At 35.6% G+C, this 20,865-nt stretch overlaps 1 protein-coding gene across 4 annotated transcripts in view; it reads left to right on the top strand.

Annotated features, from left to right (window-relative positions):
• The window catches only part of CPNE8 (copine 8), a 285,057-nt gene that overhangs the window by 73,761 nt on the left and 190,431 nt on the right, over positions 1-20,865 (top strand). For 3 of the 4 annotated variants that reach the window (XM_053226117.1, XM_027035891.2, XM_053226119.1), the window contains exon 6: positions 8,791-8,867. The exons of the other annotated variant lie outside the window; for it this stretch is intronic. In XM_053226117.1, the coding sequence (XP_053082092.1) occupies positions 8,791-8,867 (77 nt within the window). The remainder of the gene's footprint in view (positions 1-8,790; positions 8,868-20,865) is intronic. 4 annotated transcript variants of the gene reach the window in all.

Raw genomic sequence — 20,865 nt, 5'->3', positions numbered from 1 at the left:
CACATATATATATATAAATATAAATATATATGCCTGAAAAAATATATATAAATGGAGAAGAAAATAGAATTTAAATTAGAAATTTTGGTGAACTGAAGCATTTAGAAATTTGAGGGAAGAATATTAGCTGGAATTCGCATTTTGAGAAGCTGGCCAGAACATGTTACTTTTCAATTCAAACCCTGCAGTGGCCTCCCTCTACACTCAGGAAGAATTTACGGTCCTTTGGGTGAAGGACCAGGCCCCTGGTTCTCTCTTTAATTCTTTTCCTTGCTCATTCTGTTCCAGGTCCACTGGCCATCTTGTTTTTCCTTGAATGGCCAAGTATATTCTTGTTTCAGAAACTTTGTTTTTGCTTTTCCTCCAGACTGGAATGTTTTTATGCCAAATATTCACATGGTTCTTTTTCTTACATTATTTAAATCTCTACTAAATTGTCGCTTCCTGAGAGGCCTTTGCAATAATAACTTTCTTTTTCTATGAAACATGCTTTCAGGCCCTTACTAGATGATGAGAGCTAGCTTTTTAAGCATATTCAAGCTAAACTATTAATGACTGATGTTTTGTAAATGAATTATGTTTCCATTTGCATTTCCAGTAAGGGCTTGTAGAATCTTAGACTTTAAGAGACATTGCCTGAATTAGGTCTGATGACAGTATCTTCAGCACTCATTAAGTTATATTAGGTGTGATTGCTTGCATGCAAACTGGCCCTTGTTTCAAATTCAGTATTTAATAATGATTTTGAATGATAGTATTACATTATATTTAATACTATTATCTAGTATCTAATAATGCTATATTATATTTCATATTATTAATAATAAGTAGTAGTAAGTTTTCTAGTTATTTGGCCTGTCAACTGTCTTACCATGACTACCAGCAGAGAGAATATTTAACTTACTTCCTGTAAGCTTATTACACTTCTCACTTCATTGCTAATGAGAACAAACATAAAGTGATATGCCCGCAAAAGGTAAATATTTTCCATAGGTTTATTTCTGAATCGTATAGCTTTATTTTGTAGTCTCTATATAGCATGGTTTTCAATTAGTTAAATATATATGTTGTGAATAATTTTAAAAAATTGGTTAATTTAGCTCAGTGGCCATCCCTCATTGTTGAAAGCTTAATTTTCATTCAGTGGCTTACTGCTTTCATTTGGACTCTTAACAAACAAAAACTATCTTTAAAATCAACATTTGTGCTGAGATAAAAGAAATACATTCAACTTTAGAGTATAATTTTGAAACTGTATTTGTAATTTAAGCATTGATGTCTAAGTTTAGAAATTTTATTAATCTCTTGGAGGTAGATTAGCATTTTTGAATTATAGATGGATCTATCCATTAAATAGACAAATCCCTGCCTTTAAAAAGTTGTATTATTATGTTAAAATGTGACAAATTGTTTCTACTAAAATATTGAATCCAATTGTTTCATGTTGAGTTTGCTTTATTTTCAAAATAGCATACAGATGTGCTAACAACCTTAAAGAAAGTAGAAGTCATTATTGGGGAATGGAAGTACCATATTTGATTACTATAAATGATTGCCATATTAGCATAATATAACTAAGTCACACCTCAGTCTTTATAGTTGATGTGATTAGTATGAATTAAATAGAGAGGTAGTCAGCAATATTAGCAGGGAATACCAGCAATAAAATAGATAATGCCAACAATAAAATTTCACAGGTAATATAAGCTTTCCTCATTAATTTTTTCTGCAATGGTTAAAATATTGTAAAAGCAAAATATTTTGTATTACTTTATCTTGCTCTTTGTGGCTTAGCATGAATATGCTTAATATGAGTTAAATGATCACAAAATGGGTACGAGCAATAAATGGAGGCAAATAGTCTATCTTATCAACAAATAGAATGATTAATTACTGAACAGTTGACTGCACCCAATTACTGTGCTGTGTTAAAACTTAGCTATCATAAATCAGTTTAATGTCTTTTCATCTAAATTATCTATTAATTAGAGATATTATATTTTCAGATGTTCCTTGATCACATCATAAAATAGGAAAGCCATTTACAGACTATCTTTATAAACTTTTAGGAGAAAGATGCCACGCTATTGAATGCTTATGAAATTGTTTATGATGATCCTGATGATCAACTACAGTTGACTGGCTTTGTGATAGTGTAGAAATCAGAAATTTCACTTACCATGAAGGCCTCCTGGTTCACTATACCATTGTTTTAAAAATGTCATTCTTTTACATATGTATGTTTATATGTATACTACTTAACATGTAAGATAAGTTAGTGTATAAGGCACTTAAGGATTTTATAATGACACTTAATATGAGTATTTGAATTGGCTATGAGTGTAAAGGGGATATAAAATATTTTATTCAGGTAATTATAGTACCTGCAGTACTGGAATCTAGTAGTCAGGGATAAGTTTTAAGTACATAGTAATATCCTTTTAACCCCAGGGAGGTAGGGAGGAGAAGAGAAGCATATATTTATTAGATGCTTACCATGTTCAAGCATCTTTTCTAAGGGCTTTGCATAAATTATCTGCATATATAATCTTATTAAGTACCTTGCATATAATATCTTATTTAATCCTCCCAATAATTTAATACATAGGCATTATTCATTATCTCTATTCTATAAGTCAGGATATCAAGACATAGAGTCATTAGTAAATGATTCAGCCAGAATATAAACACAAACAGTATAGACATTCATAATTCTCACTCTTAAGGAATATGTTACACTGTTTTGCTAAATAAATAAATAAATAAATAAATGTAAAAGATCTTTAATAAAGGATGTATCAGAATTTATACTGGTACCTAGCAAGCAAGCAAATAAACCAACGAAACAAGTTCATTTATTGCAAAGTAAGTTACCTTATTAATATGTGTGGAATTATTAAAGTACATAGCATTAATGTAATTTTTATGAATATAGATAAGTAGCTAGCTACAATATAATATGAAATGTAGTAGAGGAATTGATCAGTAAAAATTGGTATGAAAAAATAATGAAGTAATAAGTTTGAAAGAATTAGAATATTTTGCTCATGCATGCAATTAAAGGAGACGCTCTTCTGAATGTTAAAAAGAAAAAGAAGAGAAATACAGTTGACCCTTGAACAACATGGGGTTTAAGGGTCCCAACCTCCACAACAGTCAAAACTCTGTGTATAATTTTTGACTCCCCCAAAACTTAACTGCTAATAGCCTACTGTTGACCAGAAGCCTTACTGATAACATAATCAATTAATACTTATTTTGTATGTTATATGTATTATATACCCTAATCTTACAATCAAGTAAGCTATAGAAAAGAATATATTAAGAAAATCATAAGGAAGAGAAAATGAATTATAGTACTATACTGTATACACTGAAAAAAAAGTCCACATATAAGTGCAACCGCACAGTTTAAAATTTCATGTTGTTCAAGAGTCAACTGTATATTTGTATAATAATGAGCTAGACTCTGATAGTATAGTAGTGTTTCCTTGGATTTTTGTCTGCATTGTATTAGTAATAAAACTAGATTTAAGTAGTTATAGGAGTAATCCAAAGACTCCTTCTGATGTGCTGATAACTTTTTAACTACCTATGTAACACAAAACTCATTGTTATATTGCTTTGTGTGCTATGCTTTCTGCTTTTTTCTTGTTTACTTTGCACTGCTAGATATTTCAGATTGAATACCAGCATATTGTATTCAGGGCGATATTAGGATATATTCAGGGTAATATTGGTAGAATGTATCCTATATACTAACAACATCGTATTTATATATGTTTAAATAGATTTCAAAACTAAGTTCTTGTGTATTATTTAGATTATAAAATAATAATTAAATTTGGCAAATATTTATTGATCTCTTGGTCATTTGAGGGAAAGCACAATAGTTAATATGGCTGAATAAATGGAAGCATTTCTCAATTGCCAGACACCGTGAACTAGATTTGGTCTATGTGTGTGTTAAAGCTGTGGAAACATGCCTGGATTTATTACTGGAAGTTCTATTTTAATGTAATTCTAATGACTCATCAACTGGAACACAACACCATAGTAAGAAACAGTAAAGCAGTTTGTGTTAAAGGTAATTTTTATTTCTATCTTTATCTAACTACAGACCAAAATATCTAAAAGTAGCCATTAAAGGACACATGTATTCTGTTACCGTACTGTGTAAAATGCATAGAAAATGTGAAGCATTGAGATGAGTAAAAAATAAAGATTCAGTAGAAATTTCCAGCGCAAGGAGTAGTTAGTTGAGAAACACTATATGCTGATTTTTTCACTGTGAGTAGTAAATGTGTTGCTTGATAAGGAGTACGGAAGCACAGACAGATTAAAGGAACTACAAAAATGCTATAAATATTTAGGGGCAAAGTGTGCAATAACTATAGAGATAGTGTGTACAGATGCATGCCATAGCTTTTTGGTATACATTTTATTTTATTATTTTAATTTCCTTTTTGTTCATCACTGATGGTATTTGTATGTTCTCCGTTTGCTAATATGTCTTCTCTAATATGGATATGCTCAGTACTTCAGTTCTGTTTTCTTGAGTAATGACAGCACAGAACAGCTTTTGGTGAGACTTGGCCATATCCATTTAACATGTAGTATGCACAGCTATCTATCAGTATTAATATTTTTTAGAAAAGAGTTCCAGAATCCCCCATGCTTTTCACTGCTAATGCAGAACAATGATCTATTCCAAATCTTGAGTATTCAGCACTTTCTGCCATGAGACTTAGAGAAATTTAGGTTTTTTGTTTTTTTTAACCCATAAACATATCTGTAAAGTCTCTTTTGAAATTGGGAAAGACATGTTGCTACTAAGGATATTTAATTTAAATATGTCCAGGCTGTACCTTAAGTACTTTCTAATTACTCAGAACCAAAATTTAAAATGATTTGCACTTTCATGAAGGTGTTGTAACTGAACTAATGTGAATTTGCTCCTTGGTGAGTCACCAAGGTGGAGATACACCAGATGGAGTTGTCACACAAAGGAATCAATTTGCAGCAAATAAGGAGATCATGGGGAATAACTTCCAAAGCCCTGACTCTCCGAGCAAGAGTGGATGGATTCCTTTATTTAGGGTTAGGATGAATATTTAGAAAGGGGAACCCTGTCATCATATGTAGACGTGGGCATAAGGTCGCATGTGCACCTTAAAACATGCCTATACCTATATTGTATGTTATGTTAATGAGGCTTGTGTTCCTCCTTGGACAGATAATTTAGCATTATATTGGAGTAGGAATAACTGTCCTTCACTCCATAGTCCATTTGCGCAGGTATGAGTCTGTGGTTGAGCTCAAACTGATCTGGGTGGTCTGGGCCTCTGGAACTCTTTGCCAAGCCAGTCGTTATAGCTTAAGGGGTAGTTTCAGTTTCCATCATGGGATGCCGTGCCCGTTGGGCCTTTTGCCTGAGTTGAGTAATAGATAAACTGGAAAGAACTTAAGGAAAAATGTGGGACAAAGCTCATTGGGTGCAGACAGGTGAGCAATACAGGTCATGTCTTGGGTTAGCTGGTGATGATGTCATTCTGGAAGCCACCAAATTTCAGATCCAGAGTATTTTCTGTCCCTCCCTTCTTGTCCCCACTGTCCCCCTCCCCATCCTCATCATGTGCAAGGACACTTTACACCAAATCCTGTCACTTTGCTCTGCACTGTTTCCTACCACTTGCTACAACTTCAGTTTGGGTCTTAACACTTGGCTTCTTATTAACTACTATAGCCTGATTGATCCAGATTGCAGATTTTACCTCATTCGTCAGTCCATTCTTCACACTGGTACCCGAGTAATCTGAATGTACTGTTCTAATGGTGCCCCTGCATTGCTAAAAGACTTCCAGTTGCTTCTGATTATCCTAAGACAACTTCCTTCTTTGTTTGTTTTTGACCTGCCAACTGGACCTTCTACAGTCTGACTTGGCTCTTCATCTTCAATTCTCCCCTTTACTTGAAGCCCATTCTTTTCTTATTACATTCTTGCCTGTAACTCTGATCTGTTCTCTAGGATTATGTAAGGGAGGAAAAATAATTCTCCCTCTACCCTTCTTATTAGCCTCTGTAATAAAAAAGACGATTAATAGGAGAAAAACAAATGAAAGTTTAATAACATGGTATACCTCCTGTATACATGGGAGATACTAAGGAAAATGGAGTAACTCCCTTAAATGGTCCAAGCCTTATACCATCTCTAACTAAAGACAAAAAATGTTGGTGAGTGGGGAAGCAGTTATCGGAGGTTTTCAGGCAAAGCATTTTAAAGAGGGCATAGTTTATGCAGATTTAAGTCTCCGCCTTCTCCACTGAGAAGAGATTTAGTAACCCCCTTCATCCTAGTACAGTGAGGAAGACAGCCTTAGAAATGGAAATTTTTCTTATAAATGTAAATGTCTCCTGCAAAAGGCTAACTTCTAACCTGGTTTTCTGAGCTTCCCCCATGTCTGCTATTTCTTAAAAATAATTAGCCTAAAATAATCCTTATGCCAGGGCACCCAGGTGGTTCGGTCGGCTAAGCATTGGACTCTTGATTTTGGCTCAGGACATGATCTCACAGTTGGTAGGATCGAGCCCTGTCAGGCTCTGCACTGACAACATGGAGCCTGCTTGGGATTCTCTCTCTCCCTCTCTCTCTCTCTCTCTGCCCCTTCCTTGATAGCACTTTCTCTCTCAAAGTAAATACATAAACATTAAAAAAATAATAATCCTTATGGCAAAGAGATATTTTTGGGTAGCCAATTCTCTTCTCCTTTAACTGGAATTGTAACTGTACTCAAGGTGTTCACTGCCTGGAGTGCATTAAATTGAACACAACCAAAGGAAGTGTTGAAAGCAAAGAACTTTTTATTACTTTTCATAAGTAAGGAGCTGGAGGCAGCTCTCAAAGCACTGTCTGTCCCTGAAGTTAGTACAGGAAGCTTTTATCCAGTGTATTAGGGGGTGGGATCAGGGAGCTTGCATATGCATTACATATACATTAAGGAGTTATACATATTCTATTATTTAGGCACTTGGGTTCAATTCCGCATGCCTAGAATGTCACCATGCTAGTACATGCACCTATGTTCAAACAACAGGTGGAAAAATAGGCGGAAAAATCTCATTTATAGGAGGGGATCCTAGTTTTATAATGAGCTAAAGGTAACTAACTGCAGGACAACTTAGGCGAGGGGTGGGGGTGGGGGAACTTCTGCAGGTCCTCAACTCCAAAATAGCTCAAACTGACTCAGCTGGTTCCTGTAAGGGTCTGTAAGGGGTTATCAGGTGAAAGAAGCACCTACCAAGGGACTAACAGGTGAAACACCTTACTGGGTGTCTGTTGGTTGGGAACTGCTGGTTTTTGCAAAGCAAAACACACTCCTTCCCTGCTTTTGTCCTTTCCCCCTCCTCCCTTCTCCTGATAACTTTCAGCCCTTTGATCTGAGTAACTTCCCATTGTATCCTAGCTAACAGAATATCCAACTCTCTTCTCTCCATGATCTGATTTCTACTTGGCTCTCAAGGCTTACTGCCTTTGGGAAATATTACCCTGACTATCCTAGTCTCCAGCATGGACTTCCTTCATCAGACTTAGAACACTCTCTCCTTTTACTTTTTAGAACTGAATACATAGCTTTTACTTGCTAGGCATTTAAAGTTTTTACTTATTAAAAACTTTGAATATTTTGTTTCTTCATTCCTGTCCATCCTTCTTAGGGCTTCCCATGGGCCAGTTCTCTGTACAATTTAGGGAGATCTTCCACCTTCTCTTTTAGGACAGATTGAAATCCTATACAAGCTAAACTAGAGTGTGTGTCTCTCTCTGAAATACTTGCATATTTTCTTGATTCAACACGCCCAGATGATGTTGGAACTCTTATTTTATTGGCATGTGAAATTGCATTGTGCTTATGATATTTAAATTCTTAGGCAGCATATTAATCTGGAATCAGAACATCTGGGTTAATCTGCTATTTCTGACTGCTCAGACCATGAAAGAAATCAACCTCCTGTATGATTAGGATTTTCTTTATATGTGAAACAAAGATTAATAACAGATCTTTCATTGTGCAAGGTTATTCTGAGTCTTGAAAATAAGTATAAGATTGTACTTGAAATAAGGCACATCTAGTTTGTACATTAATGAACTTTACAATGTATTACACTTAACCTATTTTTAGGTACGTAACATATGCTAATATTAAGTCATGTAATATTAACTCGTTCATCCTCAAAACAACTCTGTGAGGGGAACTAGTACAGGTTAGCAATGAGGAAACTGGAGAGCTTAATTAATTGCCCAGTCTCAGGTAATGAGTGTCAGTAGTGGAACAGATACCTGGCTGTGTGGCTTGGGACCCCCTCTGTAGCCACCTCACATAGCCTGTGTGTAGGTAACGCTGAGTATTGTTAACCACCTCTGCTCTGTGTTTTCACAGTCTACCTCCTCAGCCCAAAGCTTACTAGTTTCAGAGATATCCAAAGCCAACTATGGATTCAAATCCTGGAACTTCTTTCCACTGTTGTTGTAATTTCAAGAAGAAAAAGAAAGTAAAAGCCGTTTCCCGCTTACTTGCACTAACAAGCTAGCTGCGATAAAAGGACAAAAGGCTTTGCCAGTTTGCAGGAATATCACATGCTAAAATTCATGCTTGTTGAGCTCATTTTATTCATTATTGGGAGTCGGGGAATTCAGTATTTCAGCAATGAAACCAATACAGATATGATGTACAAAATATGTAGTGTAAAGACAGCTTGAGAACTTATGAGCTTTAATCCTTTTATCTATTTTAGGACTTTCTGGGACAAGTGTTTTGTACATTGGGGGAGATTGTTGGTTCTCAGGGAAGTCGCCTGGAAAAGCCAATAGTGTAAGTATTTTTTAATGCAGACAATGAAATGTTAACTCTTCCGTTTTTATTTTGGTAGTTTGGAATTGGTAAATATGTGGTTGTAGACCAAAAGTGGGTTTAAAAATCTTCCTGAGTTTTTTCTTCTAACAAAATAGTTCTGACATGTTTGTAAAGAATCATTTATATTTTAGCTGTCATATGCCCTGCCGCAAAATGTTCACAAAATGAAAGGAGGAGACTTAAAAAAGCAAATGTATTGTTTTCTGTTTGGTTATAGTATTAATTCTTCTGTTTTTAAGAATTAAACATTTTGAAAAAGATATTTTCCTCCTTTGGGCTAGGGACTATATGTAGCACCATTCTTCATACCATATGTTTAATAAAGAATACTGAGAAAATTGCAGAACTAACCACAATATCAAAAGGTTTGGGAAATTTGGAAGTCAGATTCTTTTAAGAATCTCAAACTCATAAAATAAATTTGTCAAAACTTTCCAAAATTATTCACCTTTGACATCCAAATACTTAAATGTCCAAGGGCATCATCATTCTCACATTATCTGTATAAAATTGAACTTTATGTTTAGTGTATTCTTTTCAGGTTAATAAGAAATCTATGAATTCTCACTTCTCACTTATTAACTTATTACTTAGTGCCAGTTTGAAGACTTTTGCATATCAACTACCTTTTTTAACATTCTTTCATGTATATATTTTTTTATCTTTGTAGGATTTGTAAGCTTATAATTCAAATATGTTTATGCTCACTTTAATATGTCAGTAAAAAGTAATCTGTAAGGCAAATGCAGATAATTTTATTAAGTATATATAATTGTTACTGTTTTGTTGAGTCTAATGATTTAGGCCCATGAAAATTCTTGGAAGGTCACTAAATCACCCTTTTTACTGAAGAACGAATCAATAACATACACAATGCTACCTCAGAGGTGCCTTTAATATTCTTTGCCAGAAAACAAAAGCAATTAAAATAGAGAATTTTTATTTCAGTGTAACAGAATAGAGATTTTTATAAAACTTGCACTCATATTTTTAAATCGATCATTTTACTGGTTATTTTTATCTGGTGTTATTTTCTCCATAAAAGGAAAATATAACTCTACTTTCATAAGACTATTAAATTACTTAAAATTCTTCCCAATAGAAAATTATTTTTATGTTGGTCTTGAAACATGTTAAAAAGTTGATATTTTATTGGTTGGGGCATGTGGTAAATAGAATATAGTGTGAAATGTGGCCCTTGTTCAGGTCATTCGACAATTTCCATTAGACAAGACTAACAAAAACACAATTGGGCTAAGGGGTGAAGATGTCTAGAGTAATGATTATGCAAATGTTGAGAGTATTTTCTGGCAGTTGCGTCATGATTATCTTATATAATCAGAAAAGATGAGATGCCCTTTAGATTTTTCCTAGCTCCTGCTGAGGTTGGCATAGCTTAAGTGAGACAAAGCCTTGGAAACCTGTTCAGGCTACATGAAGCCATTGTAAACACCTGCTTTGCTTCATCTATAGGGTATTTTGTAATTTAGACAAGTTTATTGAAAGTGTTGATATTATATCTATCTTACTGACCAAGGTAGAATTCATTCAATGTTGTAAAGTATATGCAACTAATCTTTTATTCAACCTTGGACCTTACTAGGCAGTCTTCTCAGGCAAATAAGTATTAAGAAAAGGGTTACTGAGAGAAGATGCATCTTCTGTTCAAATGGCAATTTACTCCCTTACCTCAACATCAAATGAAAAGCAATGAAAATCATTTATCCTTTTTGTTTAAAAGTGTAGTTGGGTTGAGGAAGAGAGTGAAATGTTATTTTCATGGAAGTTTTATCTGCCCATAATGTCGAAGTAGCCCTTAAAATTAGCAGGTCCACTAGATGGATGCTTTCAGATTCCACCCTCATCCCTGATCACCTTTAGTCACTGCCATGTATTTTTTTTCCTGTACGTGGTTTTTCAAATCAATTGAATGGAGAGATGGGAAGGTTGGAAGGTATGTGATACTTCAGTGGAGGAGAGAATGGTTTTGGAAGAAAGGATAGAGCCAGGGAGAATATTGGAGATGATGTGAGGTCAGGGAAGTGTTTTCTCACAGGAAACTCAATGACAACCATAACTTCTAAAGGAGGATACCATGTTTTATCACATAATACATAAACATAGTGGAATATCTTAAAGCATGGCAGAAACAATAAACTTTGCATTGGGAAATAATACGTATCTGACATGTAGCTCTTACATCCATTGCTCACAGGGCCCTCTGTCTCCTCCTGCCCTGCCCTCACCCCCACCCCCATGGAGTGAACCTGCCCTGGTCAGGGCTTAGCTATCCAGTCAAAGATAACATTGTAAAATGGTCACTAAACATCCCATTGTTTTTCCATGGTTGATTCATCATGGCTGGAGATAAAAATAGAATTTGTATACTCTCCTGTTGTAGCCATTACTTTTGCCTATCTTGTTAGGGAGTTGGAGGATTTTCCCTGTCTGGAAGGGTATAGGCTTTGGAATTGTAGCACAGGACACCTCCGGAGGCAGATTATCCACCTGCGATTAACAAAATTGACTCATCCTGAATTTAGAAAGTCTCCCTGTGTCTCAAATGTTATTTATCTTAAATAGCATTATCCAAGTGATTTAGGGCCTATTCACCAATTTGTTTTAGATTAGAGATTTATTTTCCAGTTAGTTTTCCTTTTAAATTCTAAGTTACTCCAAAGATTCTATTGTTTTCTTCCCTTTAAAGCCTTCCCTTTAAATGGCCTAGTTTAAATTATTTTCTGTTAAGGCATGAAAAATAATTTCTTTTGGCTTTTGAATTGCGCTTGTGTTGTAATATCTCCTCAGTGTTGGGCTTTTAAAAATGATGATAACTATAAAATTTGGAGATTTAAAGCAGATATACTAGAGCTTTAAATTGTTTGTTACTCATCAAGACTTTGAAAACTAAGTTATATTTATTACAAAGGAAAAGTGGATTTCTAGTGTATAGCCTCATGCTCTATTAAATACAGAATGTGAATTTAATGTTTATTTATTTTTGAAGTTTATTTCTATTTTTTGAAAGACAAAGAGAGAGACAGAGTATGAGCAGGGGAGGGGCAGAGAGAGAGGGAGACAAAGAATCCGAAGCAGGCTCCAGGCCAGGCTGTCAGCACATAGCCCGGTACAGGGCTTGAACCCACAAACCATAAGATCATGACCTGAGCCGAAGTCAGACGCTTAGCCGACTGAGCCACCCAGACACCCCCAGAATGTGAATTTAAAATCACTTCTTATTTTCTGTGCTTCAGTTATTGTTGTCACTTTTATTGTGAGATTCTCTTCTTTATGAGAATAAGAATTAATTTTTAAGGAGTGCTTGGGTGGCTCGTCGGTTAACCGTCTGGCTTTTGGTTTCAGCTCAGGTCATGATCTCACAGTTCGTGGTATCAAGCCTACATAAGGCTCAGCACTGACAGCATCGAGCCTGCTTAGGATTCTCTCTCTCCCTCTCTCTCTGCCCCTCCCCTACTTTTGCTGTCTCTTTCTTAAGGTAAATAAACTTTAAAAAATTATTTTTTAGTATTTTGTAGGAACTTAGGTTAATTTTTTTGAAATTGATGTTCAAGAGTTTTTAATTTACTTTTTAATAGCAGCTCACGATTTTCACAATTTCCAGTAATCTGTTCTGTTGAATTCAATTTTTGAGCAAATTTGGATTCAAGTTTTGAGCAAACACATTTCTCATATCTTAATTCCATCTAACATTTCGGTCTTTTCCCTGAGCCCTCCTAAAATGACTCTTGTGCTACTTAATTTGTCTGCAGCACTTACTGTGTCTTCCTATGACTCATTGGCTCCTCGCTTTAGAACGTCCCATTATTATTTACCATTATACCCACTCAGCAGAGTGTTTTCTCATGCTGTGAGATTGTATCCAATTTTCTGCCTGATGCTGTCAGAGAGTTTTACTTCTTCTATCTTTAGGGAGCTCAGTGATGGATTCAGCAAAGCCTTCCAAAATGCTAGAATCAGCACCAGTTTAAGAAAGATTGCCATTCTCTTCTCTGGGAGGAAAGCATTTATTATATTCATCAAGTAATAGACCTGTTTGTTCCTGTTACGCTCATCCAGGCATGACTGGTTCTGTATAAAAGGATGGAGTGAGGAGGCAGGGACTGGTTGTGATTAGAAGGAAGATTCTTACCCTGGAGAGGAGGGGGAACTCCATGGGTAATTGAACCGGCAACTGTTTTGGCTAAGGGAAAAGATTATGTTCTTTGTAGGGTGGCTGTAGCAGCTTGTGATCTAGGCAATCAGGAGTGGGTAAAGGATAAAGAGAGGGATCTAAGAGTGATTAGTGAACAGTACAGTGAGAAGTGTACAGGGACAGGGGCTCAAAGGCAGGTGATAATTGGAAGACCGGCTTGCAGCTGATGGATGGACACTGGGATACCAACTCTGATAAAGGGTTTAAGGACAGAGCACATTGGGTGCTGAAGTTCAACAGGAGAAATGTGGAGAGAGGAACAGAGCAGAAGGGAAGCTGGGGAATAATGTAGAAGTAGAGGGCTTGTGAGGGACTTGAGGCAAGAGCCTTAAAGGCTTGCCTTAAAGATCTGGTTCAAATGTGGCCTGATTCTGAAAGCTATTTTGTAGCTGTGGGTGCATGTAGATGAAGTCAGTGTGAGAGGAATAGGAGGAGGAAGAATGGGAGAATGATTAGTCTTGAAGGTGAGAAACATCCAAACTTAACGATGAAGCAGAGCTTGTCTTTATTGTGCAACGTTTTGTATGTGAAAATATAGTCAGCTTTGGGGGAAATTTTGACCTTCAAAGTCATCTTGACTTTAGTAACTTCCTTGCAGAGTAGATTGATATTGTTACACTCCCTGTTTTTTAATTTATTTTTATTTATTTTTGTTTCTTATTGGAAAGAGCACTGGGCTGGAAATCAGAATATGATGTTTTTAGTACCATGGCTGGTACTAACTCACATGTTACATTACAAAATTTGTACATCTATATTATATTTTCATACCTGTGGGTTACATTTGTAGCATGGAAACTTTAGTCTAGGGATAAATAAGTAGCCGCTGTAACAGAGTTGATAGGACATGGGCTTTGGGGCAGTCAAATCTGGGATCATAATTTATTGGGTGTAGAATTTGAACAAATTGCTTTAAATTCCTGAGCTCCAGTTTCCTCATCTGAAACATATGAATAATACACTTTTAAGAGAGCTGTTAAAGAAATAACAATACTTTATACAATATTTTTGTCATGGAGGACACTGGAATTTAATAAACACCCCAATTGCAGCTATTATTAATGTTGTTATTAAATATAGCTAACGTCTTTTAGGAAAGACCTTAAATGCAATCACCTAATAAGCTCAGATTTCCATCTCTCCTTCCCTCTCTTCTTTCCTTCCTTTCCTTTTTTCCTTCCTGCCTTTCTTTTTGTCTTTAAGTATTTGTTTCCTCAGAGAAGCATTTAGCTAGGAATTCAGTAAGATTAGATAAAGGACAATTTTGAACCAAAGTATATTACATATATATAAATTGTTAAGTGTTGACCAAATATAAATATTAAACATTGTTTTGTCTATTCTCAGTTTCTGCTTGTCATTAGTTTGGGTTTTATAAGATAGTGGGTTTTTGTTTTTTTGGTTTTTTTTTCTGGAAATGTCCTGGATTTTTAGACCATTGCCCAGGTTCATATGTAATTGCAAAATATAATCTAAAGGACAATATCAATTAAATTATTTTTCTCTTATTTGCAAAGATCACATTGATGTATGTACATATTTATAATTTTCATATGATTCCAACACATTAAAAATTGAACCACTGATTGCATCTTAGAGAGTTGTTACGTGCTTCACTGATCTAGCATAAGCATTTATCTACCTTTGGGAGAGTCTATATGAAATATTGTGTGTTCTCTAAAGACTAAAAGTAGAGAGAATCTTAGTACATTTCCTTATGTATCTTGCACCAGATTATGAGTCTTCCATATAACAGAAACTTAGTAAATGTTCAACTGGCCCACTTTTTTAACATTCATTTGTGGATCTGAGCTCATGCTCTGGAAAAATCTGCAGAGATGTATTTATTTAACCTGAAAGAGTGACTGTATACAGTTGTAAGCCCCCACACTTCTCTGCTCTATGCAGAAATTCCAGTTGTTCTTGGTAAAGGCATATAAATTAGGAACTGTTCTGATTAGATAGGCTTGCAAAGAATATGGCCAGTCATGAAAGATATGGATAAGATAAATACATTTTTCTGAAAATAGTCCTTAATATCATCATCAAAGGCAAACCCTAGAATGGTTGATCTGCTTTTCTGATTTGGATGTTATTTCCCTGTTCTTATGAAGCTTATGTACAAGTAACTCCTTTAGGCATCCAAAATTGAGAAAGAAAATAAAAGGCAAAATTATTTTATCTAAGTGCTTATTATTTAGACTGTATTTATTGACTGGATTTGTTTACTTTTCTATCAGATACCACCTCAGTTTGGTAGAGGTTCTAAGGATTCCTTTTTTTTTTTCTTCTCTTAATTCATTTATTCAACACATCTTTACTGAGAATATGTAACGGTCCAGGAACTGTTAGGTACTAAGCATACAATTATGAAAACACAGTTGTTCCTGTCCTCATGGAGATAATCACCTATTCATTAAATGAATAGTCATACAAATAAATATAATTACATATTGATATAAACCCTATGAAAATTACAGTACTGACTTAGACCAGAATATATAGGTCATTTTTAGTAATTGAATTTTTATCATAAATACAGTGGGAAAAATCATGATTTTTGTTCAGAGAGGTTCTTTCATTTCTGTGTGCAGAATGGTTATGGGTAGTTAACAGGAACAATTAGTAAGTTAATTACTGTTGAAATAATCTAGTTCAGAGTAGACAGTAATTTGGACTAAGAAGATGAGAAATAAGCCGATCAAAATGTTTTTAATATTCATTTCACAAGGATTGATGATAGGCTGATAGTCTTGATTGAAAAGGATTTCAAGGAAGGCTTACAGATTTCTTGCACAAGTAACTGAATGGATGGATGTATCATTTTCTGACAAGGGGAAGACCATCTATGTCTGGGCTTTTCACAGTTGATCAGTGTTTTAGGAAGAGATGAGTCATTCTATCCTTGTATTGCAAGGTGTAAACATTTGCAACATTCTTTTTTGTTTGTTTATATTTGTCTAACCTCATTGAGTTGGATTAAAAACGGATAAAGCTGAAGGAAAGAACTGATAAGATGTGATCTGTGTTATTTGGAAGATGGCTTCTAAACTAAATAGTACCTTCTTGTTGAATAAACCTACTTGTTGAATAAACATTCCTCATTTCACTTAGTTTTAGTATCAGACAAGTTTCTAAAGGGTTACCCTTAGTATAGACAATGTTTAGAGATTATGTTGGGATAAAATCTTTCAGAGAAATTATAGGTTCCTCTACAATGAAATTCATTGTTTCTTTCTTCTTTCTTCCCTCTTAGGTTATGGCATAATTTGCTGATTCTGGGATTCAAGATGTAGCCCAGGGAATATTAGTTTTATAGTTAAGCAAACTAGTTGTAAAGAAAGACCTTTATGGGCCAACCTTAGAATAAGAATCTTGGTCTGAGCTCTAGCCCACTGATGAGATGAATGTTTGGAACTAACATTTGGGGATTGTCTCTGCTCCTGTATTTATACCCAACAGGTTTTTGTCTTCAAAGCAATTGAAAGAGAGCGGTGAATTTTTAAAAAAATAATACCAGTGGCTAACTTGATTGAATTCTTATAAGGTGTCAGTCAATATACTACCTGCTTTGCACTTAAAAGTTCTGTAACCCTTACTGCACCATTGTGAGGTAGATAGGTATTATAATCATCCCCATTCATCAGAGAAAGAAACTGAGACAGGATCCTGGAGAAACCGCGCTTCAAATAGAAGTTGTCTGGCTTGTGACCCATGTGCTTAACTACCGCATTATAATGCCTTCAACAAATGAATATATTTATATATGGCTCTGACGGAAATTGAATTTTTTAATTTTATTTCATTTTAGTAATGAAAAAGTATTTACTTAAAAGTCAAGAACGTCTCTGAATGATAAGACGAGCTTCCAAGATACCCATCTTGGCTTAGGTCATTTCAAGGATGAGAGGTTCCTTTGCACTATGTCTTACCCACACAACTCTTATGCCAGCACAGTCCAGAGTAAAAACAAAAATTCCTGAGGTAAAAATTCCCGAGGTCATCTCCAGAGCGGTTTGTTTCTTGCTTCTGTCTTGGGTCATAAAGACTTAGCTTCTGTGGGCTATACCAGGTTTCCATAGGGAATGTGCTGCACTCTTCTGTTCCCTAGGATGATTAAGAGAACAGCAATAGCCCTGGAAGTGAGGGGAAGAGTGGCTTTCCTGTGCCAGCTAATCTCGATCTAGGGTTACTGTGCCTGCTCTCTGTGGTCAACTAGGGTGACAGAACCCTTCTCTAGGGGTAACATTAAATTTTCTCAAAGCCAACACAGTCTAAATAGGAAAACTATTGGAAGGAATTTTAAAAATAAATCCATATCTAGTTTTGGAAAGAGGTAAATGAGTGTGTGATGTGTTTTCCTGATCTTTTAGAAAATCATCATTCTGAATTCAGTGTGTTGACAAGTACATAGCACCACGTACTCATTCTTCCTGGTCATTTCTTCCATTTGGTAATGCAGGATGATGTGCTTCCATTTCTAAAAGCAACGAGCTTTCTGCTGCTTTCTTCTCTTTCAGTGTTCAGGGAAGAGAAATTAAACATATTGTTAGGGGTTTTATTTATATTATTTTTGTTGAAGGTCTTTGTGAGTAATTATCCTTGATTGGGCCACAGTGCCATTTTAGGTACAGGCAGATTCTCGCAATGCAGTAGGCTGCTCTGAGAATGTATTCTAGTAAGTGAAAAATCTCAGTAATCTTTGCAACTCGCTGTCTGCTTTGATACCAGTATTGGTTAGAGCCAGTAATCATGGAGACAGATCAATTGAATCTCAACTGTTTCCCAATTTGAGTTAATTCTGATGAAAGACTCTAAACATGGAGGGCAATTTAGTAAACTGACATTTCCAAATACATCTAGATTCCAACATATATTTTTAGTCATTTGCATAAACATATTGTGTTTTTTTTTTTTTTTTAGTATAAATATACCACTTCTAGCTAACTGAATTGTTGGCTTCTCCCAACATTTTAATAAAGGTTTTTACCTTCTCCCTTTCATACTATTTTTGTTTTTTTTAAGTTCCCTGTTGTCCTTTCCTAAACAGGTCTACTTAAACAATAATCAAAGGAATACACAGTAGATGTTCCTGTTCTGTTCTTATTAATTCTTCTGTTCACCATGACACAATGTGGGTTCCACAGCATGCTGGAGCAAAGCCCCTGAACAGCCTCCTAAAATTCAATCAAGCTGCTGAATGCCTTTCCTCCATCCTTTTTTTCTTTTAACAATTGTGAAAAGACTTAAAAAGAAACCATTATATCCTCTGCATTGTAGAGACCTGTTGTTGTGCCTTGTAAATGGTAAGATTCGGTAAATGTTTATTGAACTGAATTTTCCAGAATAAGAATGAAACTTCTATGTTTTTCTCTTTTTTGTTAAGAACACAAAATGTCTCTCCTGCGCATTATAACTTTGCACTTCAGGGCTTGGAATAGAATTTTTAGATTATAATAATGTTGCTACCTATGCATTTTACTACATCACAAATGTAAAGGGTACTTGCAATAATATTAGTAACCTAATATTTCTGTACGTAGATGGACAGATCTAGTTTATCCCAGCTGAAATAATTTCTTAAAAATTTTTGACATATGTGGTATTTAAGAGCTAGGATCACATCATTCTTGTCAATAATTACTTTAAAGAAAATTTTCATCTCCAGAGATTATGAACAGTTTACTTTGTTTTTATTACTGCAAAGCTGTGTCTCAAATCACCGATTGTGTATTCCTCATAATTCTGTACTGTGATAATAACTGCCTTGCTTTTCTTTTAATGTCAGCATTTACATTCTGACCATAAAAGAAGACCACATTTAATTTAATTGTAATTTTATTTTATTTTATTTTATTTTATTTTTTTAATTAAAAAAAATTTTTTTAATGTTTATTTTTGAGAGAGAGAGAGTGAGACAGAGCATGAGCGGGGAGGGCCAGAGAGAGGGAGACACAGAATCCGAAGGAGGCTCCAGGCTCTGGGCTATCAGCACAGAGCCCAACGCGGGGCTCGAACCACGAACCGCGAGAACATGACCTGAGCCGAAGTCGGCCGCTCAACCGACTGAGCCACCCAGCCGCCCCTAATTTAATTGTGATTTTAATAATTACAGGGGAGCAGATGGATTTCTTGAGCACAGTGTTTAAAAATTTCAACAAAATTTGCTATTGCCGTTTTCTGGCATTTAACATATTTTACCAGTGAACGTCATATGTTTTCTTTTGTGATAACTGATAGAGTACAATCTTAGAAATGATGTCTTCATAATTTTTAGAGACAAAATGTATTGCCTGGAAAGAGAAATGTATGAGATTTAAATTAAAATATTCATTCGTTTTGAAAAACTACTTGCATGCATCTTTAGTTTTGCCTTTGGAAATGACATCATTTCTTCCTGTAATTAGATTGCAAAAGAAAACTAATATACGAAAAGTATGTTTCTTTTTGCTTGAACATCAGTGTTAGTTTTCAATTACTGAGCTATTTCAGTGGCTTTGATTTTTTCTTTGTTTAACAAGAAACATTTGGTATCTTATGTCATCATCCCCAGCTATTTACCTTCTCTGTATCTACACTTGTGTGATCTGAGCACCTCAGTGTCACAGTCCAGAATCAAATGGTCCGGTGACACCACTGAATCCTGATCTCCAGCCCGGCTTCGACCTTCTATGCTCTGTCATTCTTGTGGGTACATTTTTCCTTTCTTCTTAGCAGCTTTTCCAAAAGGCTACAAATAACTTTCTTCAAGCCCTCTGTCACATAATCTTTCTTCTCCTCACTCCTAGCCTTTTACTTTTACAACTTTACCTTTTTACTTTCAGAGAAAATAATATCATAAATACTATTAGTTGCTGCATCTGTTATTTAACACTCTAACAGCCTGCACCAAGAGCTTTCCCTATATTGTACCATTTAATCTTTCCTCAACCTAGCAAACCAGAGATTATTAGTCATAGTTTGCAGATGAACAAATGAGGCTTAGATAAATCAAATACTCACCCAAAATCTGGAGAGGAAGGAAGCCAGGAGCTGAGGTGCTTTTTAAAACTCAGGTGTGACCCCTTAATCGTTCTTCCATTTTTGGCACACTACGGGGGAGCTTTAGTTTACCTCCTCCCCTCCTGGTTTAGTTGAGCATGTATTACTTTTCTCCACCTGAACAACTGCCTTCTTCTAAGCCCTGGATTGCACTCCACACAGACATCCCTAGAGACTTTGCTTCCGCCCTGCCATCCTCCAGACACATAACTCTGCCTCTACCTTATGCTATGGCTCTGCCTCCGTTCTTCCCATCACAGCAAATAATCTTCAAAGACTTCTTGCACGGCTGCTCCACCGCTCCACTGCCACTACCTCGTCAACCCACTTGTCATGATTCCACTTAAATGTCTTGCTCGGGGGCTCAGCTACCTCCTGTGTGCCATATCCATAGATGCTTGCGGTTCTCATCTTACCTGGCCTCTCTGTGGTGCTTGTTGCTGTTGATCAGTTCTTTCTTGAAACTCCTCTCCCTGTGCTTTCATGACACCGTCTTTCATTGGTTCCCTCATGGCTCCCTGGATAGTCCTCTTACCTGCATCATGGGCCAAACAATGACCTGAAATTGTGCACAAAATGCTGAGTGACATTTTTCTCCTGAAAATGTCTCTGGCTTTTATTAGAGTCTCAAATGTGTCTGTGACTTAACAAAGTTTAACACCTACACCCTACAGGATATGTTACTCTGGATGATGTCTTATA

This window comes from Acinonyx jubatus, chromosome B4 (genome assembly GCF_027475565.1).
Source record: "Acinonyx jubatus isolate Ajub_Pintada_27869175 chromosome B4, VMU_Ajub_asm_v1.0, whole genome shotgun sequence".
NCBI classification, from domain to species: domain Eukaryota; kingdom Metazoa; phylum Chordata; class Mammalia; order Carnivora; family Felidae; genus Acinonyx; species Acinonyx jubatus.
This window is presented reverse-complemented; position numbering and strand designations above follow the sequence as displayed.